We start from the raw sequence: 22,452 nt of genomic DNA, 5'->3' as shown, positions 1-22,452 counted from the left end.
ATATGGACTCGACTAGAACGCTTAGTACGAGGATGCTGGGAGTCTGCGTCGGAAGAGCTTCTCAAAGTCTCCCCGGGGAGAAGGATGAGTCTTTTGCCGTGGCAGGATTTTGGCATCAAACTTTGACGGATTACGTCGTCTTTTATTTTCGCTGCAACGCCATGAAGTGATACAATACCCGCTCAACACTTTCCCGTCTCGGCAACCTAGAACAGTCGCGGTGTATCAAGGAGTCGAATGAGAATTATGTATTACTTTCCCCACCACGAGGAAAAAAGAGTCCGAAGAGTGCGCATGGGACCGCGGATAGTGCGGAGTCATCGATTCGCACCCGAAAGTTTTTTGGAGGCTCGGCTCGTCTGAGGACAAATATATGCATTCCCGCGCGATAGCAGAATATCGATGACAGGTACGGGCAGAATTCTCATCACATCACTGCTTCGAAAATTCGTTGAAGGGAAATATTAAGACGCTTCCTGATCAAAGCGAGCTCGATCACCTTAGCCTGACGATGGACCGCCGGCCGTTTACGACGCTGAATAAAGATTCAATTACCCAGCAGCTACGCGTGACGTGCTTCCACCGACCTTGATATCGAAAGAGAGATCTTTATTGCGCAGCGCCGATTTAAAAACGAGGATTTTAATAATTATTGGCCAGGCTATGATTCTGCATGAGGCTGGGCGATCTCCGATAGCTCGTATCGAAGAGAATTCCGCTCGAGAAAGATACTTAATACCCTGCCAGTTTTATCGAGCCTCATTCTGCTTAGACGGCCTTGGATGGGGTAGTAAACAAGTGGTGATCAATGGGGCTCGGACGAGCTCAGAAAAAGAGAGCTTTTGATTGAGCGACTGGGCTCCGACGCGAAACGCTTGACAACAAAGCATATTCCCCGCGCTCGTTCCGATAGATTTTCTCTCCTCCGCTTTCGGATGAATAATCAATCGAAAGGAGCGACGGCGATGAAGCTAGGCGCAAGGCCGCATCATGAACTTCCTAAAATCCATTCCGCTCCGGTGTGACTTGCATGCTTGGTCCGTCAAGAGGACCCATCGGAACTTATCGGGGGAAATGCGATCAGTCCGGTCTCTGGTCCAATCACGAGGGACCTGGCTAGGATCGAGTCGATGACCCTCCACCAGCCAGAAAAATCCTCTGACAACTCCCTGGACTGCTCCTTCTCGATTATTATCGATCGGCTTGCGATCAGCTATCCAATTACCAGAGCGCTCGCCACCAAGGCCTTTCTGATATCGGAATGCTCCGTCCATTTATATAACGAGCTCTCCATGCGCGTCGGTACATGGATCACGCGTATGCACGAATAATATATGCGTGGTCGTACGACTGTCCGTACGTCAGTGTGTTCGTCTGGTCGTTTGATCGGCCACCAGTCGTATTGGTGCGTCCATTCTCCGTCCTGTTCTCTCTTCAGGAGGGCCTATCGCGTGGGATCCGGCAGACAAGGACACCGCAGACGGACGAGAGCTGCTTGATGAGGTACTATCGAAAATGGATCGACGGACTAGATGAAGCAAGAAGCAGCAGACTCGGCAAAAAAGTCGTGCTCCTCGACAGGTTTTCCAGATTTCGAGAGCTACGGACGATCGAGCTTCGACCCGTTGAACTTTTCCTGGAAGCTTCGTATTCAAGATAGATAAGGACCTATAGCGACGGCAGGAGAGGCGCGTGCGAATCACCACAGACCCTCGCCAGCGCGTGCAACAGCTGAGCTGGGAAGCAACGATCGATCACACGTGGCACCGTCGAACAGAATCCTCCCACGCAATGGTAGCTATCCCAGCTTATCGAGAATCCCGCGAAAAGATTCAGTCGAAGCCGTAGAATGCCAAGACATCCGAAGTTTGTTTTTGCTACGGTACGTCCTATTAGAGCATTCCCGCTCGCTGGAGATCTGCCCGCTCTATACCGAGCTTCACTGCAATTTTTCCTGATGTAGATCGGTGGTGACACTGAATTCCGAGCACGTTTTTCGGGAGGGCGAGCAGCCCTACGGGAGAGTAATGCAGAACCCGTCGCGGGACTTTCCTCCGACTTCGACTATTGCAAAAAGCAGCATCCCGTCCGAATTCCGCTCCGAGACCTCATATTGACAGCGTGAGTCGGGGAGAGGTTCTTCGCTTGATAAAAATCCGAATTGAGCCTAAGAAGTCTGCCCGCCAGTGGGCGGGTCATACGGACGGCGATTCCTGCGGAGGGACCTGCCGTATGGGAGAGAACTCGTGTGGAAATCATACGGGAATTCCTGTGAATCTGACACCGGCAATTTGCAATGGGAAATGAGGCACAATGAGTCGATTCTCCCCGGTCTGAACCTCAAAGGACGAAAGAAGGGGGAGGGGACGAATTAGGGCTTGTTCTGAGTTTGAACAAAGAGAAGAACATTCGATTTGGATTCACCCGTCCCGAGCCCACGGGCGCTAACGAGACATTCCAACGCGTTATCGAGGTCAGTTTTTACCCATCGTCACAGGACGTTTTTATCCACCACAATAGCACGCGGGGCTGTCTGACGCTAATATTTCATGTGATAAAACGACGCCGACGTGGGAAACGTCGATGACTCGCTCCTAGGACCGTCGAACGCGCCTCATTTGAAGGCAGGTCCCCCATATTCATATCCGCGGTTTTCTGTAAGCGGGTGCGCGAAGGGAGGATTTTTCTCAAGGGGAGATTCCGCTGGCGCCAGATTCCCCTGGAATTTCTTGTGTCTGAACTCTCGGTCGAGAAGCACTCGTTCATCGCTTCCGAATCAGATCAGACCCATCGGATCCGAGGAACGGAAGAAAAACACGGGGAGTTTAGACAAATTATCATCAAGCCAACATTCATTCATCTTTATTGTACAACCATTTCTTTATCATACACCGTTTCTGCTCTCTTCTGACAGAAGAAAATACCCCTGCCCCGTCTCCACCTTTGAAGGATCGATCGATCGATCATTCGTTTCCCCGAGGAACTGACGGTTGCAGACTCTTACACTGGTAGTCGTGTCATGATCCGATACCTTTTCGCTGAACTCTCTGATACGATCGTTTGGGTCTTCACATAGCAATCATGTCAATTGTCCACTTTCCAACAATATCTAAACGTAGTCGATCGAGCTATTGTAGATACTTGGTGTAGTTGGCCGGATGAACCACAGCCATGGCTTCAGAGTAGGCTCGGATCAGTCGTTCCGCGTAGGAATGTAAAGATTTGTCCACCACTGATGAAGAATTGACGGTGCACCCATCTCCTCCGAACTCACAAACCTGAAACACTCATTGCAATCAGCTACGTCGCGCTCTGAACACCTTCATCACAGCCGTAGACTTCGACCAAGGAAACGCTCAAACGGTCCCGCTCCCTCTCAGGACAACGGGAAGTGACACAGATGTCAGGAATATGCCTCATCGATGACTCACTCGATAATGATGGAGGAAGCCTGCGGTCGGGTTGACGTTGAACATGTGATAGTCGGGCATAAATTCCCACACGAAATGGTTCCCTGGAACAAGAGAACAAGGAAATTAGCTTCAGCGATCAGAATCGAAATCAGATCGAAGTCGACTGTTCGAGGAGAATCATGAAGAATAACGGGCACTCTGGAGACGCGACCACAGGCCGATGGAGCATCCGCAAGCGAAAATTTTCCATGTTGATACTCTAGGGACAATATCAAAATTAACGGCCGTCCCATCGATCATACCGCAGCTCCTAAATGGAGTCAGACGGACTCGAATATCCCAACGGTTCCCTCGAGTGTGAATAATGTGCGTTTCCACGCGCACTGAGGTTCTCGAATAAGCTCGGCGAAGAGATATCTCGTAGCTACCATCGAACTTGGAAGAGATGAAAAAGTTTCGAATTCTCTATGCGCGAAAATCGCGATCCGGTCAGCCGACCTCTTGATATTTTATTCGCGACACATGCGGAAGGACCACGCGAGACGTATCCACTTCGACGGGCGGCGAGAATGGACGACTCGGAAGATTCAGCCGTGGGGACCGTCGAACAAAAACTCCGCGCGCCAGCCCTATTCTGCAGGCGCGGTCGGTGTCAGCAGTCTCGTGACTCGTTCGAGCTTTCCTTTACGTTCGCTTTGTACCGAGCTCTTCCCGAGCCCACTCTCAGCAGACGTGATACACATAGACCTGCAGATCTCTTTGAGCCATTCAGTCCGACCGGGTGGAAGGCTGAGCGATCCACGGCCGGCCCTGCCTTACAGAAGAATGGGTTCTCAGCGGTCAGCATACTTATTTATGACAGTGTTCCCTCCCGGCTTTTAAGATCGATAATAAATTTTCTGTCTATAGCGTGGGCGTTGCACTCTAAAACTCCGTCCAGCCGCCCTTCTACACCCGCACCTTTCCATTCAAGTCCATCGCAGACAAAGCCGGGGCAGCTCCTATCTAAGAAACTGTGTTCGGGGAGATGGAAGACTCTCTTGATAAACTCTTGTTCCGAGTTGATCTACCATGTAGAACACCGTCGTCAGTGAGCTTCTATTCACATCCGATGCCCCCGGAGCTCACGCTCAACGAATGTATCCTACGCGGGCGTCGCTGGAGACGGATCTTCCGCGGCTCCAAGCCCCTCCTCCTCGGGGTGCTTCAGCTCCCATGCGGAGGCATTGAGGTAACTTTCCGAATCGGTTCCATCAGAGCGGTAGAAGAGATCCAGCGAACGGTCGTAGCCAAGAATGGAAGCACGGCTTTTTCGATCGCTAATGCTGACAGATACATTGCCGAATCGAAGCTGACAATCGTACCAATATCGAAGTCTGACGAAATTTGACTTCGCAATAACATCTCGTTGACGTCGCGTCTCCGATTCCGCCGACGAGCTGGGACGCACCCCAGAGAGCAACGGAGCGTTGCCCGCTACCGCCCGGTGCCGGGTTCCCCGGCAACAACGTCAAAGCGACGATCCGTGTCAGTGGTTTGCCAATGAGAGGGCGCGGCAACGATCCAGAGAATGCCCCAAGAACCTACCACGATCTCTCCGTCTGATATCGATGAGAAGGAATAGGCGACGACAGCCTGAGAGGAATTGGCGGATAGGTCCCAACGAAGATCGGATAAGGAAAGGTCACTGAGGTTTCAGATGGAGAGAATAAGAGACAGGAGGGAGATAAAAATGGAAAATGTAACGGACGACCTGAGATAAGAAAGAGCCATAACGACGGGGATAGATACCGCGTTTGAGATAAACGATCCCGACGCCGATGTCCGACGTGGGGAGTAATCTGCGGAGGGAAGGGAGCTGATAGCCGTCAGAATGACGATGAGACATGACAAGGCGGAGTGGAAGCGCGGGAGGTCTCTTGGTCAATATTCGGGGAGAAATTCTTATTCTCGGCATCGACCTGACCCGAACCAGCACAATAATTCGAGACATCTCGGCTCCCGGAGTCATAGATTCCACGGAGGATTCCAGTACGGCCTTGAGAACCCCGGGGCTCGGGGACGCTGCGTCTCGTGACGCTAACTCAACGACGCGACGTTAGATTGAATGATGGTGAGTACCAGACGAAACCCGCGGACAGGGTAGACCATGGCACGTGGTCGATCGGAAGATGAAGGACGAACTATGACAGACCAGATGAGAGATGTGACAGAGCCAACGGTCATCTCATTTCATCCCTCCCATCTGGGATAAATGGTTGAAAGAAGAGCAATTAATCATGACCGAGTGGCATGACCTCTCTCTGCGGCATCGTTCGCCACCGCCATCAACTAATCGTCCCCATTGCAAGCCAAGGGTAAGTGTTTAGGTTCCTCTGCACATACGGGGACAGAACGCGCCTTATCGATGAACACGTAAGCGGAAGATGAACAAGAAAGCCGGGAATAGTCCATCTAAAGCTCCACAAGCGGCCATACGCCTGAGAAGAACAAAGCCGCGACCCGGTGGCTCGACAGGAGCTTGACACGGTCTTCTTGCCCCTTCGCTTCGTTTGTCTAGCTTTCTGAAGTTTGGTCCCCGAAGCCATGAGGGCAAAGAACAACGTCGACCGGGATGCCTGACAACGATAGTTGCTAATAGAGGACAATAGACGCGTCTCGTGCCGCGCCATCAAGCGCATGCGACCGCGCCCACTAACGTTTGACACGAGTTTCCCTTCCGGTTCACGTACATACACCAAAGCGCGTCAAGTGCTACAAGGGACTTCGGAGGAGATCGATGCCGGAGATTGCGGCGGGGGAAATCAAATTTAGAAATTCCGATTTCGCGTCACAGAGCTCCGTTTCCCGCCTGCCAAGGATGGGTCTGAGCTCGTCTCAATCGATCTCAACCTCCGCTCTTACTTTCTAGCGTCGGCTTCCATCCCTGGATCGATACGCCTTGAAAGTCACTCCATCCTCCAAGAGCGGAGGATCATGCGCACGGTGGATATATATCCTTTCTGGGACGGTATATCTCGGAAATTCGCAAGGAGACTCACCGACTTCTTGAACTCGTTCGGGAACGACGATGTACTTCGAGCGGAGTCGATGGTTGTGCAATTTACCCTTCCGGCGGGTTTTGCGCAAATATTGCAGTTCTCCGGCTGGGTCCGCGAACGGTACCTGCGATAAGAGAGCTTTATGCTGTATCTCCCGAGGAGAGATATTCACTCAGCAGCTACCCGGGAGGCCGCTCTCCTGAGCGGACACCTCGAGCCGTTCTCCCAAGAGTCCTCTCGGGCTTATTGCTTAGTCTACGTAGCGATATTATCGTTGGTGTCTGATCTCTGGGGCTCCCTCGTCACAACCAACTTTGGAGCCTAATCCACTGAACGCTTCGGGGATGACAGAAAGGACCAACTCACCTCCCCATCCGGATACTGAAGGTAGAAGAACGCGTTTTGGAAGGAGAATGCACCGTCATGGGTGGGATTCGTTGCGCTCAACTGTTGCAATAATTCCTACGGTAGGGAGGGAGATTTTTGTTTTAGATTCTCGGAACGATTTTTCCGCTTCCGTTTTGGCGACAAAACTAGAGGGCGTTCGACAAACAACAGCCAACGGACAACGAATGTCAATAAGGGGCGTGAACAAATCCTCAAGGAAAATATGAGCTTCGGAAGGGAAAGTAGAAATTGTTTTGCTTTCCCGAACCTATGGTTTGTATTGTATCTTCGGGAGGGGCCGGCGCCGAACTATCACGGGAAATCATTCCGCTGGGAATTTCAGCTTGAGAATCGGTTTCCAAACATGAGCTTCTATAATTTGCCTTGAGGTTCTCCGCCGGCGACACTTCCTCGTATATTCCATACGTATTCAAGTCTCAGCTTGCGACAACCCGCTCGAGGCTGTGCGAAATCCTCACGGATGTTATACCCACAACAGGAGGAACTCAGAAATGCCCACGCCGTAAACTTTGAGAGCCACTTATACGGGGATCTCATATAAATGCATATGGGCTGCCTACAACACTCTTGCGACAAGGCGTCAATTCTAAGCGCACTGTTGCACCTCCGTTAGCTCGTGCCGAGCCACTGTAGCTCGATTCTCTCGGCATAAAAAATGAACAAAGCTGCCCCGTTTCTCGCCTTTATGTCTCCGACGAAAATACGTCGGTATCGATGGCCTTGCAGCGAGCGTGGTTCGAGCTGACGGAAGTCTACGAAGGCACGTGCAGAAATCGGTCTCGAGAACCTCTCCGAACTCATAATCGCTGGCATGCATCACGTGGTGAATGGCAAACTCACAGAATTGTTCACGAAATTGATAGGGTCAAGGTGACATATCAAGTTTCAGATTCTAATTCGGGGCTACGCATTCCGGATTGAGAATCGACAATACCACTTATCCGTGCCCGGATCACCCGCGATAATTCCCGTAGGATACCCGGACGCTTACCAAAACAGTCGCGTTCGGTCTGAATTTAGGCACAATAACTTCATCGAAATCCACCATAGCTGTATACTGGAATCTGTACATGGATCTGTATAGACAATCGTTCAGCGCTGCGAAGAGACCTTCCGTTCGGATCTCTTTCTGAGAGATCAGATCCAGTTGCCAAGGAAGCACGGTAGCCACTCCTGAAACGGGAAACCGGGAATTGAGTGAGTAAGCTCGCAATCACTAATGGAAAAATTCGGTGTCGAGTTCCTTCCTGCAGCGGAAATTGCGGTCGCATCCAACGAAGCAAGATCCGATACTGTGATGAGCTGATCAGGGTCTCGCATACGAACGTAGAGGAACGCGTCTCATTGAGATTCGAATATAGTATTTTGGAGTATTAAATAATTCCGCAATCAGATTCCCTGGCAGTCGATCGATATTCAGACACTCCAGCTTGTTTTGCACGTCCAATGAGTGTTCAGGAAACTTCGGATCTCCCGAGCACGGTGTGATCAGCTCAAGATATCGGTCAGCCGACGACTCTGCGAGAATTTCGAGTAGGATTTACGATCCCAGCACGAGCAGAGCGGGGACAAACTCCGATTGTTGTCCGTATTTCGTCGCCAGACGGAAAGATGCTATCAAAAATGAGGATTCTCCGCAGAATGGCAAAGCTTCATTGCCGATAAATGTGCGATCACGTGATTAGGTAGCATTTGTTGTACCATAAACAAGTCGAGGAGTTCTCATACACCTATTGACTGCTACTCAATGCTCCACGCCGGTCTAGATTAATTTCTCTTCTTGCGATTCTCGCGACTTGATACGTGATCTCTGAATAAATGCAGTTGAAGAGTTCTCGTAGTCTACGGGGTGAGCTCTTCCGATTTGAGTCCTTTCTGAACAAAGAGATCGTTGTCGGGTTCAAGCAGTTGCCTTCGGAAGCTTCGACACGTATCATCGGATTCGAGTCAGTTAGGTGCGATGGTTAATCGAGTGCCCCGATTCGGGGGAGCTGTCCCACCGGATCTCTATTCTCCTCTGCGTATCGGATTTCAGAGCTCGTTTCGTTGAAGCTAGTGACAGCTTCCGTAGCGTGCTTCGAGTGAAACAATACAGGCAGGATTAATTTTCGCAGGATAGATATCTGCGGATACCGGAGCGAAGCCGGCATCCAGAGCAAAAAAAAAGACGCAAACAATGAGGAAAGTATTGATAAGCTCCAAAAACAAGGAGCACAATAGACCCCACCAACTGCGCTCGTGGGACGATGTCATTGTCGGCTCCTGACTGATTAGGAATGCCTCTACGGGGCGACTCGAAGCAGATTACTCTTCTTCTCCCACGCGAAGCTTCGCGTCCAACTTGTTCTACACTCATCGGACGGCAGAGGGGTAGCTATTGCAGCCGAACGTTCGAAGAGCAGCTCCCACAACGAGAATTCGGCCCGACTAATCCGGTATTTATGCTCCGTGCTACTTTCGCTGATGCGCGTGTAGAAAAGCAACCGAACGAATGGGAATAGATATCGAACATCTCCGAAAGCGAAAAGGATTCCTCGCTAGCACCGGCCATTCAAGTCTTTGTTCCGTTAGCTGTGTACGTGCCTTAGCTGTCCATAATAATGAGGATATCTTGTCGGCTCACGGCATCTGGCCCGGAGGGAAAACCCGACGTGGAATAATTTCTTCCTGATGACGTCATCGTTTCCACGGGAGGCTCAAGCGCCGATACTTCGTCTCGCTATTCGTATCCTCGGCGTCCGCCGGCACAGCCGAATTCGGACCGGGAAATTCTCTATGTTGGGAATTCCGCCGAACGGATATCCAGGGGATCCGCCGCCGCTCCCCTTCGAAAGTTCCGAACCCACTTCCCGAGATCTCCGTGCTCTTGTCGCCTCCGCTGGCATGAGGTCAAACTCTCCGGGAAGATGAATGGAAAAATTCAATACCCCCGAGATACGGAGCAGAGCCTTGCGACTTTCTGGAGATAGTAGGCGTTCGTGTGCCCAAACAGGAGTAGACTGTTGTCGTCTGACGGTTGTTCTAGAGCAGAGGGAACTTGTCAAGTGTCCAGACGATGAGGGTTACGAAAGAACTCTTCTCGAGAAAATATTGTGTTTGCTTGGCTTCCCCAACAAATTACTTCCTTCGACACATTGACAGCGTCCGTCGAATCGATGCGACTGTTAGAAGGGAAACAATTACGTCTTGACGAAAATGAAGCCCGGGGTAACGGGGATCGCGAGACATAGAACATTCGGGAAATCCGTTGGCGAAGAAATTGCTGGACAGTTTCGTTATGAAAATTCTTCCCGACGACCTCGGGTGCTGGCCTTCAACTCTTGCAACAGGCTCACACGTTTTCATGAGCGAACTGCATACAATATATTCCAGGACTTCTGACGCAAGATCTTACGTCGAGAGAATTCTACAAAGTTTCGCGTGACTAGAAGAAGGGAAACTCCGACCTTCTGAACCCCATCGTGCTCCATTTTCGGGTTCGACAAAGAGCGGCAAACTGCGAAATATCGCACAACCTTTTTGTGATCTCGTATTCAGCAATACATTTATGCTCAGAGAGCAGAAGCGTGTTTGACACGATGGGATCAGGGAACCGCATAAAGAAGGTCAACACGCTCCTCTCTCCAACCCACGGTCGCACCCCGGGGACGCAGTCGTCTCATAATCTGACGTCTAGCTCCGAGGCCGTCGAGTCGGAACCGTCGACTCCAAACCGAAGAAGGAATCCGCTTTTTTTTCTGCGTCATCGTGACAGCGACGAACTCAGATATTCATCCTTACCGACTCGGACGAGCCAGGAACGCGATTGGGGATAACGGCTACGGTCAGACCGTTCATCCCACCATCGAGAGGCAGCGCTGCCGTCCATCAAGGTCGGATCAGAGGTTGTTGCAGCGGAAAGGGACTAACTCGATGACCTCATGACGATGGCGAGTTCCAACTCGCCTGACGGAGGCGCGATGGGGGGCGGATCTTATACCTTCGAAAAGGTGTTCGAGCACCGAAGCGTCCGTCGTTGGGATCCCGAACCCACCGAGCTTTCCTGCCTGGCAGTCATCGCGATGAGGCGATTATGAAAGTTCTCTAGCTCGTCGTTGTGTTGGCTGACGACCGGTGGCCCCTTCGCACACAGGCCTGTTCTAAGCGTGCCCTAGGTACGTGACCACCCATCGCATCGCTGAAGTTGTGGCTACTGACGGACAACGGCGCGCAGGGTCGAACAGACACTAAGCACGTCATAGTCGCGAACTCCCTTGAGCAATGGTGTTCCCGGGCAAGAGTTCTTCTTGTTCGCTAGTATGTTGTGCGTACGTAGTATGTACCAACTGGGATCGGCTTTTCGTCCCGGTCCCTGGAGCCGGCGCTTCCACGGTGTTCTCCTTGTTGTGCGGGTAGGTGGCCGAGCGAACTCACTGACTCAGATAGCTTCCTTTGACGCTGCACGTCGAGGTCCCGGAACAGTTGGGATCGGAGGCGCAGCGAACGAGCGAATGTCGATAGCGGAAATAGTTGCTTGTGAGCTACCTGTCGAGTTAGTCTCTGAATGCCTCATGTTCCGCCGGCGGAGGACCGGGTTCCGCCGGAGGAATACTCAAGCGGGGCTCATCCATTGATGTTGCGCGCAGTCGACTCCGATCGATGACGGTCTTCGGTTCCGGGGGATGCGCTTCAAGTTCCCGGATTTCGAGCCTCCCCGGGTACGGAGTGCCGACGATCGGTGCGCAAGAGGGACGACATCCCCGGGCAAGCCTCTCAGACATCTCATCGTCAAGGTTTTGATCCGGCGAAGATTCGGGGATTTGGAGCGAACAATGAAGCGATCCTTTCGTGCTGAGCGTCGTCTTCCTTTTTTTCGACGCCTCACATCTCGATCCGGGGATCAGAATATCAATCGGAAGCGCTCATTGTCTGCTTTTTCGTCCCGGAATCAGCTGTGTTCCCCTCCATCGTCCCGTCGTGCGTCGGCGACGTCGCTACGATCGCCAGAGCGGTGAATACGCGAAAGTCTTGCCTGTGGTCGCGCGTGACCGTGTTCGTCCGTATTCGAGGCTACCACAGGGCCGCATAGATAGGTAGGAAGCCAACTGGAAACGCTGATGAAGTTGCGCGCGGAAAAGCCTCAGCTCGAGTGTAAACACAGGAGCGAGAATTCCTCGTCGGGGAGTCACCGCCTGTCAGTGCTGTCGAGGAAGGCCGCAAGCCTCTACTTCAATATTGTATACTTGTTCATTAAGACGCTAAGCACCTTACGGACGCAACAAGCCCATCGAGAAGCTTCGCAGATGCGTTCGGCGTTAGCGAGAGTCGGCAAACAAGTTGCCGTAACAGCGGTGGCTCGAATAACCTACGCATGGAAACAACGAGCGTTTATCGCGTCGAACTTCAACGGAGTATGCAAATTAGCCCAAATATGCACACTGTGGCCATGAAGCACTCTCCGGCTCGAAATCGGCAACAAGTTCCGGGAATGAGTTTCGTTAGCACGTGGGTGCTGACGGCGGGGCAACGAAATTCTGTCTCATCGAGATGAGCTCGTCGTTGGACAGCGTTTATTCCACAGAGGTTGCTAAGCCATCAGCAGGAAGGAATCAGAAATGATTATTTATCGGAGTCCACGCGGAAGAGTCCCATGCGATCATCGTACTCACCGTTCTCGATGTAGTGCTCGACCAATTTCGTCACTTGAGGGCCCATCGTGTGATTGTAGAAAAAGAAATGTTGATAACCGAGAATGCGGTGCAACTCGACGAACTCGGCGAACTTCGATAACTGGAAGGGAAGGGTGGGAGCTCGTAAGGAAATGAATTTGTCCCCCAAATAGATACTGACAGTGATCTTTGATCGGTCTCTGCTGATGCTGATTCCTCGCAGTCCGAGGAGTTCGCGTGATGGTGGAAGGGCCAGCAAATGAGGAGGCGTGCACCGAGTCTGGACTACCTGGATCGATACAATCGTCTGAACGTTCACTGTGTGTCACTCTCTCGACTGAAGGTGAAAAATTCATCGGTCGAGTGATCGTGACCTTTCCAACGGAATTGTTCAGCATCGAGGCAATTCGTCCCTTCCCTGTCTCTCCAATGATTCATGATAGCGAACTCCGTCTCGCGTAGGGATCTGCTCGTATCAGTGTCAATACAGGCGAGGTCGAGAGAAAGGTGGATCCGACTCTCGAGTCAGGTACCCCGGTGAAAACTACAATAGCGAGCCAGGCATACGGCACGGAAGGAAAATTACAGTCGAGTGGATTGACTCGTTTCTTCGGCAGATCGGGATTCTTCTCCGCGCCGAACTCGAGGTCGAAGCCGTCACAGACAATCGGACGAGACGAAGATCCGCCGTCTCGCCACGATTTTCGAATATTGGTTCGAGCATAATTCTTCATCTCCATTTGCATTCCCACTAGATGTTGGGGCACATCTCCGTCCCATGCAAGTTGACTCCGATGCGGAACACCACCAGAGCAATCGATTGGTTGTCCCAGCGTACCACAGCTCAACATTGGAGCTCCGAGCAGGATGACTCGACAGCCCGGATGTCATGCTATACAACACATTATTACGCTTTTTCTGTTTCTTGTCAGATAGTCTGCTCGCATGTCTGTAGTACGTTCCTGCGGTCCCGTCTGTCGATCCGTCTTTATATGAGCCGCATCGCTCGTTGTTCGGATGCCTGGCCGGAGACCTTTGTGCGTGTCTGCCCGTGGCTGTTGGTCTTCCAATCAAAGATCTCCCATGTGAGTCACTTGCTTGTAGTAGGTGGAAGAGACCAGTAGCAGCGGATACGCCCATCACAAGGGACGTGTCATGAACAGTCGCTTCCGCAGAAGTCCGAAAATGCGTGGAAGGATGATCACGTGTCTCGGTCGGAAGGAGTCACAAGGAAGAATAAGACGACTCGTTACGGAGTTCGGAACGATTGGAAGGAGGGCTCGCCCCGAGCTTTGGACTGGCGTTCGTCCATTTCGTGAACCTCCGTATGGCCGCGTCGGTGTCGTTCCGAAATGTTACTTGACCATGATCAGCTGGCTCGCTTTCATCTGGGTTTTCCCTTTTGTCCGGGAGGCATTCCGGGCACGAGTAACTCGGGACATCTGATCCAGTGCTGACTACGCCACACTCATTGACGTCGTCGCCGGCGCCGCCATGGCCATGATGGCTCCTCTCGACGACATCGAAATGTCACCGAGCGTCGTAAAGTGGGCGCCATTCACGGCCGCGCAAAGGAGAGCCCTTCACACGGACCGACAGGCACGGACAAGGGCGGCAACGTAGTCGGATCATGCCCGAACGAAACTCGTTTCCTGTTCCGAGGACGTGGCTCCTTGTGCTTTCCGCAGAAGCGACTGCCCGCATTCCGCCTTCGGGGGCGCTCGTATCCTGACTGCGTGTTCCAAATGAGGTGAGCCAGTCCCGGAGGCAACACTTGGAGCGCGCTCCTAGTCGACGGCTCTCGTGACGTATTCCCCGTCGTAGCTAGCAGTATGCCTGATAACGATTCCGTTCCACGAGACAAGAGCTGCTCCATGCCGAACGCGATTTTGATGAGGCGTTCCGGATGAAGTGACCTGGCCAACACGCTCTGACGGCCGTGACCGTTGCGTCTGCGGTATGGATGGTGCAGGCAAGGCAGCATTCCGCCATGAGTGGGCTCTCTGAATGAAATGCCAGCCTCGCTGGATTTTCATTTGGACGGGAAAAGTGTCCGCTCATGACGGTCGCTCCGTCCAAGCACAAAAGCCCGGGTGGCTCACTCTTTTTGCTCCAGCCATCATCACCGCTGTGACCGGCTGTCGCTCGTCGGGAACATTGCTTTTCCAAACGCGACCGAGAGTGACTCACTCACAGCGGACGGGCTCCATTCCGAGCCCGTTCCGTGAAGCATGTCCCTCTCCCCGGTTCAGGCCCTGGACCCCCGGTCCGGCATCTGGTCTCCTGTAGCGAGGAGACTGACTGGGTTAGTCGGTCGGTCCGGTTCCAGCAGTCTTGCGAGCCTTTCGACTGGGCCGCTCGAAGCGTCTTTTTCTCTTCTCTCTCTGTTTTCGCTCCCAGTCTGTGTCACTAGACGACGTCGACCGGCGGCGGCAGGAACAGCAGCCAACCTGAACACAGGAGCGCCGTGAGGCCGCCGCTATTCCCCCAGGATCCCAAACGGCTGCTCACAGCGGCTCACCGGAGAACAGAGCAAAGGCATCCGGCTGAACGGGATAGCATTGCGTTCCTCTCCAAAGACTCGGATAAACTTGAGCGAGAGCTTTCGATTTCCAGAATATCACTCGACGCCGGCTTGCGAACGGGAACTCGGTTCTCCTATGGAAAGCCTCCTAATGTACGCAGATCGGTGAGCGCCCGTCGCTTCCGTTTGAAACACGTCGTCACTCAAGTGTCTTCGTCGGAACTGCCATGATTTACAAATGAAGTCTGCGAGACGTTGGACGGAGTCTGCGAACGCGAAAAGGGCACTCGCAGCAGCAGCACCCAAGGCAGCTGAGAGGGCCTTGTTCTCAAAATCAAATCATTAGCAGAAGCAATGAGCAAAACTCATTCCCGATAGAATTCGTTCCGGGCAAATGATCGATGGTCCCCTCGTTGCTTCTGCTCCCAGAGAAGCTTTTCCGAACGGATGGCGGAGCTACGCAGTGAGGCAGAAGGCTGCCAAGACTAGCAATAGCCCTTCTTCAGTCGACGTGGACAAAGGGGAATCAGCAGCGCTGCCCGTCAGCGTGCTCTAGTTGACAAACAATCAGTGGGTGGAAAGATCAATAAACCTTTCGATCGATGCATTGGATCGAGAAGCGAACAGCTGGAGCAGCTGCTCCGAAGGCATGACCCGTGTCCATTAAAGCCTGTTTGAGTCGAAGTTTTCCCGCCTCAAGTGATTCTGGTGGCATTTTCCTCCGTCCCAGACGACGGTATTTGCCTCGACTTAGAAAAAAGATCGCGTCTAGGTCTCGAGAGGGAAAGCTCCGTCGCAAGGAGATCGCGGACCCGCGGCTCAGAGCCCGTGATTGGAGGAACAGAAGGAAAGCTTCCCGTCTCCGGCCGGACTCCATCCCACGGAGCTCGAGCCCGATTTGTGTTGACAGACTCATCGTCAGACGATAGTTGCGCTCGGGGCTATACCCATCTAGAATTGATGGTCTTGTTTCTTGACTTGTTTCCCCGTGCTAGCCGCCCCGGAACATTTGAGACGTAGCAGGTACGGCGCCGTCCGCGAACCGCGAGCGTAGGGACGCCTTTATGGGTGCCTGTTTGCCTTGCGGCGCGAGCAGGATCTCCAAAGATCTACTCGTGCAAGACTGCATGTCATTAGCATGAGCTTAGGCGTGATCATCTCGTTTCGCACCCGTCGCTAGTGTACACAATCCGTGGAAATGAATTGCACTTGGGCTTTTATGCGCATACTCCGGCTCACAGAAAGCGCGCGAGCGAGACCGACCAACCAACCAGCTGCCGAGCAGTCAACCAACCGATCGACCGACGCTAAAAAGCATGTCTGTTCCTGCGCGCCGTAAGCCACGAGCCTTCGAGTTGCCAAGCTGGCTCGTGCACGTGATTCACCTGCAGCCAGGAGCTTCCCCACAAACGGATCGTGGGCGGAAACGAATACTTTCTCTACCGGTCTTGCCCTATGTTTCCCTTGCGATATGATACCCCCTCGGAGGGAACCTTCGGTGCCGCTGTCTGCCAAGAATAATGAAGATTGCTGCGATGAGAACTTATCAGATTACTATTATCGACCGAGCCGACCGGGGGAAGGATGATGAATAAAATTTCAAGGCTCGACGCATATCCTGCGCAGGCATCGGACCGATGAGGGAAGTTCTTCGAGCGGCCAAAACTACCGGTTCTACTTCGGCTAAGGCCCCGATCTACTGATTCACTGGTTCGCCTGCTAATGGATGGGGAAGAAGATGAAATTCCTTCTCCCTTTATGTAAGACGGAATTATTCCCGGGCCACCCGCGGTCCCGTGTCCCTGAGCTGAATTTCTGGAGCTCTCTCCCCGGAGCGCGCCGTCGTGGGTCAGCAGGAAAGCCCGGTCGGTGGGTATTATCATAAATCTATTGAATGCAGACGACATATGATTCCCTGCTATTCTTCCAAGAGTATTCTCCTCGGGGATTCCATGTCCGGTCTCGTCGAGGGGAGATAATCAGAGTTTGCGGGAGCTTCCCCCGTGAGTCGACCTTCTCCCAACGAGTTGGGAATTGTTGGGAATGATCGTTATCGCGAACCTTCCTAACTCTGGGAGCATGCTCCTCTGATTCGGCATGCGACGTGGACGATGTCCAAATCTCCACAGGAACATGGAAGGGGCAAGTCCGTCGGTTTGCATAATGACTCGCTTGTCAAAGCAGAGTCACTTTCTGATAGCGGATGCGAGTATGAGTTGATTCTCCTAGGCCTAGTGCATGCACGAGTTCTCTCGCATACATTGCGTGGACCAAGCTTACACGCAGCACAATGATTTGATTTGAGTCCGAGCGGCGAGCTTGGACTCCTCTGCAGCAGATGACCGAAAGGAGACTAGTCGCTCTTTGAACTTCCCCCGAGTCTCAATGGCTCAATGTCGCTGGTTGCTCGGAAGGAGGCCGACATTCGACCGCCATTCAGAACAGGAGGGAGTCGAGCTCCAAATGAATTCGTGGAGACGACCAAAGTTCCGAGCAGAGATGGAACGCTCCGCGGGAGGCTGAATCAATTAGAAAATGATCTGCATCTGCTGATGCTTTCATTCCACGCGATGCTTCAGGGAAGCCTTTTGCGCCGCCGCCGCCGCCGCCGCCTCGACTGTCTAGGGTGGCTTAAAGGCAGGTTCAGACCACGCCCGAATGGGACTCCACCCGCATTTCTCATTCGCGGGTAGGAGTTTCTACGAGAACGGGATCATACGTTCCGTAGTGTCTATGAGAGCAACTTACAGAGCAGTAGATCGACGGAAAGAACTCGATTTTCTTCGCATAGTGCTCTTTGAACGCTCCCATCCGACTGGACGACATTGGGTCTCTCCAGAAACTCCTACCGCAGGAGGACATTCATTCAGAAAACGGGACCAGGCATTCCTCCACATTTCTCTCTTATTTTACACGGAGAACATTGCCCGAGTTATCCCCAGTCGACTTCTATGCCTGAGTACGAGATCCACTCGACAAGAACCTCAGCGCTCTTCGAAGAAAATCCGAAGTCATTGGGAGAATTTTGGGCCTCGCTTCACACCGGCTCAGGAGGACTGTTCCGACGCAGATTCTCGTCGCCGTCAAGTAAACTATTCCGTCACCGCTGTCGACGTACAGCCAGAGACATAATGTCAGACAGAGGACATTCTCGTTGATGATGCTGCCGAAGGTTTTGACGACGAGGACAACAATGACGACGAGAACAACGGTGACGAGGACGATGATCACAGCGTGAGGGTGGCCCAGTAGCGTCGAGCCAGTCACTGAATTCTCCGTAATCGTGCAGTCGTCTCTCTAAGTCACTTGGTCGCACCCAGGCGTAAGGACGAGTGCCAGCGAGCGAGTCGCCAAGTTTGCTACGCGTTCTCACTTGGCGCCGGCCCGATCCACAAACCGTCTGCCCACAAGGAGCTCAAAATCAGCTGAAAAAACACCCATAATTTATCGGGAGCTCCGATGCGCGGTTTCTCCAAGAATGTAAGGGGGGATTTTGTTTGAATAGGAAGTCGGACGCTCTCTCTCGATCGCCTATCCGCGTCCAGTGTCAGTTGTTCGGAATCAAAGAGCTCCACAGGATTTCGGGTCTAAGGATACCATGAGGATCCAGAAAGGCTCGTTATGCGAGCCGACGCGACTACTTCCGGAATCACAGTTCTCAGGCTTCACCACGAGCAAGAAAAGATGACGAAATGGATACGGGGAGCCCGAGCACTTCAGCTCGATGTCTGGCTTCGGTCCTCAGCCTCTCCCCTCGCTCTGCTTGAGCTCGTGGTCGGAAACGCAACGAGGGAAAAAGTCGTGTCAAGCTTTCTTCGAGTGGCCTGCCCGCTGCTTCTGATGCAGTTGCCGCAACAACATTCATCGCGGGAATAGACAGCGACATCGCATTTCCCTGCTTGCCCGTCAAGAGAGCACTTCGTCCCTCTCGTTCTCGGGATTCTATTTGCTTTCCGGGAGGAACGGCATCGCCGCTGTCGGGAATCGCACGGTCGGAACAGCAATTTGTCGCGAACGAACGAGGGTGGGACGAAGCAGTCATTCGAGAGAAGAGAAAACGAAGAAAATTCTCGAGTCAGGGTGGAAACAATGAACGGAAAGATTCGATGTCTGGAAGAGACAAGCTCAATCGATGCCATTGCGGGCGGTGAAGGCCGTCGGAAAGCCTCCACCACTGATTCAGTTCGCTGGCGGGCGAATTAGGAGTTATGCGTTGCTCAACCGCACGAGGTCTCGCGTCGGACGGCCGGCTCAACGAGCCGGGCTCGGCCTATTGTTCGACCGATGCGAGACCTCGTGGAGTCTGAAAAATGTCTTTCGCGGATCGATGGCCTCGAGCAATGCGCAGAGCAAACTCGACAGCTAGCGTCTCAGGGAGCACACAGGAGTTCTTTCTCCGTGACCTCAGACGAGGCGGCTGCCGTCGACAACCGGAAAGACCGCATATTTATCCTCATCGAGGGAGAGGCATCATTGCATTCTCTGCGCCTCGGGAATCTCCTACCAGCACAGGGCTGAACATCTTGGGAGAGAATTATTTCAACTTCTCGGGTCTCCGGAGAGATCTTTCAGCGGTCGACCATGCATGTACCTCTCTCAAGTCAGAAGGAGGAGCGCGGGAAAAATTCGACGAGGATGTTCCTTGTGGGGGCTTCTTATGATTTCTTCCATGAGTGAAAATCGTCACTCCAGGTCGAAGCTCTCGGAAAGCGACTGACTGAGTAATCTCGCCCCCAGTCAGCCTCCAAGAACAGCTGGAACTCGTCGGAGAGGGACCAGTTTCCCTCAACGAGTTGACCTCCAGAATACAGTCGAACATACAAACTCCGACTTCCCGAGACTGTTAGCTCACAGGGGGTGCAGATCCGTCGGCCGAGTCTGAAATGCACTCTCTACGCCGCCGCTGAGACGATCGGTATTCCGGCCAGCCACCCGCACAGCTTGCCGCGAAAATAATGTTGCGTGACAAGGCAGCGCAAATATTTCGCAACGACTTCCCGCTGAAAGAGCGAATCCAGGCGGCTCCGTTCGCGGCGTCACTCCACTCCTCTTGTCGCCTTCTTGGTCTCCGACCTTCGTATACTGTCGTTCGCTCGCTTGCTATTAAAAGCTTTTTAAAAGTGGTGGCCAGCCATAACGAGCCTCGATGCTGCGTCGACTATGTCAGCTGAAGCGCCACAGCAAGGCTCGAAATGTCCTTTTTCGAGCATCTAATGATCGAGAGCGGAAAGGAGAACTTTTGCCAATGGGCCATAACAGTGCACGGTATTGACGCTCGAAAAATAAACCGTGTACGAAGCGATTTCGGAGAGGGCTCCGCCAGAACGAGCGACGACAGGAAATTGCCGTCGGCAACACGTCTAGTGTTGTTAGAAGCGTAATCTTGAGTAGTCTAGCCCGAGCCGGGGATAAATTCAGGAGTGCGTACGGCGGGCTATCAGCCGCTATGCCACGCAGTTGGCTGCAGTCGATCATAACCTGGAAGCGGATAGTTTTTTCCCCAGCTTCGGGAGCTCCCGCAGTTCGGCTGAAGCCGCTCGCCTCCCCGGATATGCGCAATGCTCCCAAGATCCTCCCGCTCTGCCGGAATGGCGTTTCATATTTGTTTTCGGAGCTCAGCCCGACAAAACACGCGAATCCTTGCATTTTTGGCTCCAGGAAAAGCTCCTCGTTCGAGCGAGGCGAGACCCGCTCCTGTACCTACTCTCGTACTTCATCCGTTCCCAGAATCCTCGAACACTGCTTGGTGCTCTCAACAGTACGTCTTGAACCGCGCCGCATCCTTTGAGAACTAAAGGGATCGATAACTTCCGGGCACTTCTACGAAGCGCGGGGTCATCAGGATGGAAGGAGATGCTCAACGCATAACAACGTCGGCGGTCGAAAGAGTAGTCAACCTCCGCCCGCAGCGGCGGGAGAGAGGCTGGTTAGGACCCGTGGAGGAACACCGCAGTCTTAACGAGCTCATTCGCTCTGAGAATGATTAATCCAGGGTTGCTGGTGCCGGCAGGGGGGGGGGCTCTTTTCATTGTGCGGCCGCTTGCTTTTCCCCACCTCATACGGCCGGAACTCTGGAGAGACGCCCCGATCAAGGCATCGAGCGGAGTATTTCATTGCTGTCCATACTTATCCGCCCGCTGCCGCGAGTGACTCGCCAATGAGTACCTACAAGAGAAGAAGTATTTCGAGCGGAAAGAGGAGAGTCAATCGAGTCCCTCCGCCGCTGACCATCTCCAAATCACACATAGTGGAAAACCTCGAATGATCGAAAAACATCGGTACCGTACCCACGGCCCAGCCTCTACATCATTCAGTCGTTACTTTTAATGGTTGCCGGAAATAATTCATCCTCTCTCTTTGGAAGAAATAAATTGTCGTCAGTCGAGCCCGCCGAGTGAGCAGATCATGATTAGGAACATTCAGTCGAGTCGTGCGCTCGGAGACAGGAACGGTATAAGCGTATTTGCTAGAACTTTGTTCGGGTGGATGATTCTCCCGAGCACTGGACGCGGGGAATGAAGAAATGAAAAATGAGGTGAAACAGTCCTCTCTTCTTCTTCCCGCACAAATGATTGAGGGGACGTTCGGCTGCTGACGTCCCGTGGAAATTTCATTCCGGCCGGCGTAGAGCGTGAGGGAGTAGACGCGACTGCAACGGACACATCTCAGAACGAGTTTTGTCTTGTTCCACATTTCAGGAGCGATTTTACAAGAATTACCGCTGCTCGCCCGTTATCTGCTACCACGCTTGTCAAATATACGTCATCAGCACTGACGGTCACCGTACCGCAGTATTGCATGGCCGTTACCCCGACTTCTCGCGCGAATCCGGACATCTCCCAGCGTGCTCCTTGTTATTCCATGAAGGAGCTCAGAGATACCGACAGTCCATCTCCCCAGAGGGGACAGTCTCATGGCGCTTTTCCGACTCCTCGACCACGGATCGGGCGATGAATCTCTCACAAGGGTTCTTCTTCCTCTTCACGTGAGATCCTATTAGGTCGTCTTGAAAGGCTTCTGATCGGATGAAGAGAGATAAAGCAGTGAATTCCGACAGCGAGTGAAAAATTATAAACGAGGAACCCACCTGATCATAATTATAATGGATGGGCTTTACGCAGACTGCCATGCGGCCCTTGCGCTCGTCCGGGGCTTGTTGCTGGAGATGCTCATTGTCATGAACGAGGACGATATTGGACGGAAAGGAGTTCACAGGATCCCGGATGTTTTGCAGCGAAATCTGGAAGCCAGCAAATTATTATAATAAAGTGAAACCTCCCTCGGGTCCTCGAGCCCCGGTTGCGTCCTGGAAAGCCAGAGGGGTCCGCAAGTCGCACACAATCTGCATTTAGTTTATCTTGATCCTGCAAAGGGAACCCAACGCTCTGCAGACTGTGTACACCGAGCGGGAGTGGAGG

At 52.8% G+C, this 22,452-nt stretch overlaps 1 protein-coding gene across 1 annotated transcript in view; it reads right to left on the bottom strand.

The window, feature by feature from the left end:
• Positions 1-2,864: 2,864 nt before the first annotated feature.
• LOC100902021 (beta-1,4-galactosyltransferase galt-1) overlaps positions 2,865-22,452 on the bottom strand; it is a 46,756-nt gene continuing 27,168 nt past the window's right edge. The window contains exons 5-11 of the mRNA XM_003743282.2: positions 22,122-22,274; positions 12,511-12,631; positions 7,854-8,035; positions 6,821-6,916; positions 6,455-6,578; positions 3,432-3,514; positions 2,865-3,278 (exon numbers count right to left, since the gene is read on the bottom strand). Of these exons, the coding sequence (XP_003743330.2) occupies positions 3,129-3,278; positions 3,432-3,514; positions 6,455-6,578; positions 6,821-6,916; positions 7,854-8,035; positions 12,511-12,631; positions 22,122-22,274 (909 nt within the window). The 3' untranslated portion in view covers positions 2,865-3,128. The remainder of the gene's footprint in view (positions 3,279-3,431; positions 3,515-6,454; positions 6,579-6,820; positions 6,917-7,853; positions 8,036-12,510; positions 12,632-22,121; positions 22,275-22,452) is intronic.

This window comes from Galendromus occidentalis, unplaced genomic scaffold, assembly GCF_000255335.2.
Source record: "Galendromus occidentalis unplaced genomic scaffold, Mocc_1.1 scf7180000077442, whole genome shotgun sequence".
Lineage (NCBI taxonomy): Eukaryota > Metazoa > Arthropoda > Arachnida > Mesostigmata > Phytoseiidae > Galendromus > Galendromus occidentalis.
Note: the sequence above shows the minus strand (reverse complement) of the source record. Positions and strands in the feature narration are given on the sequence as shown.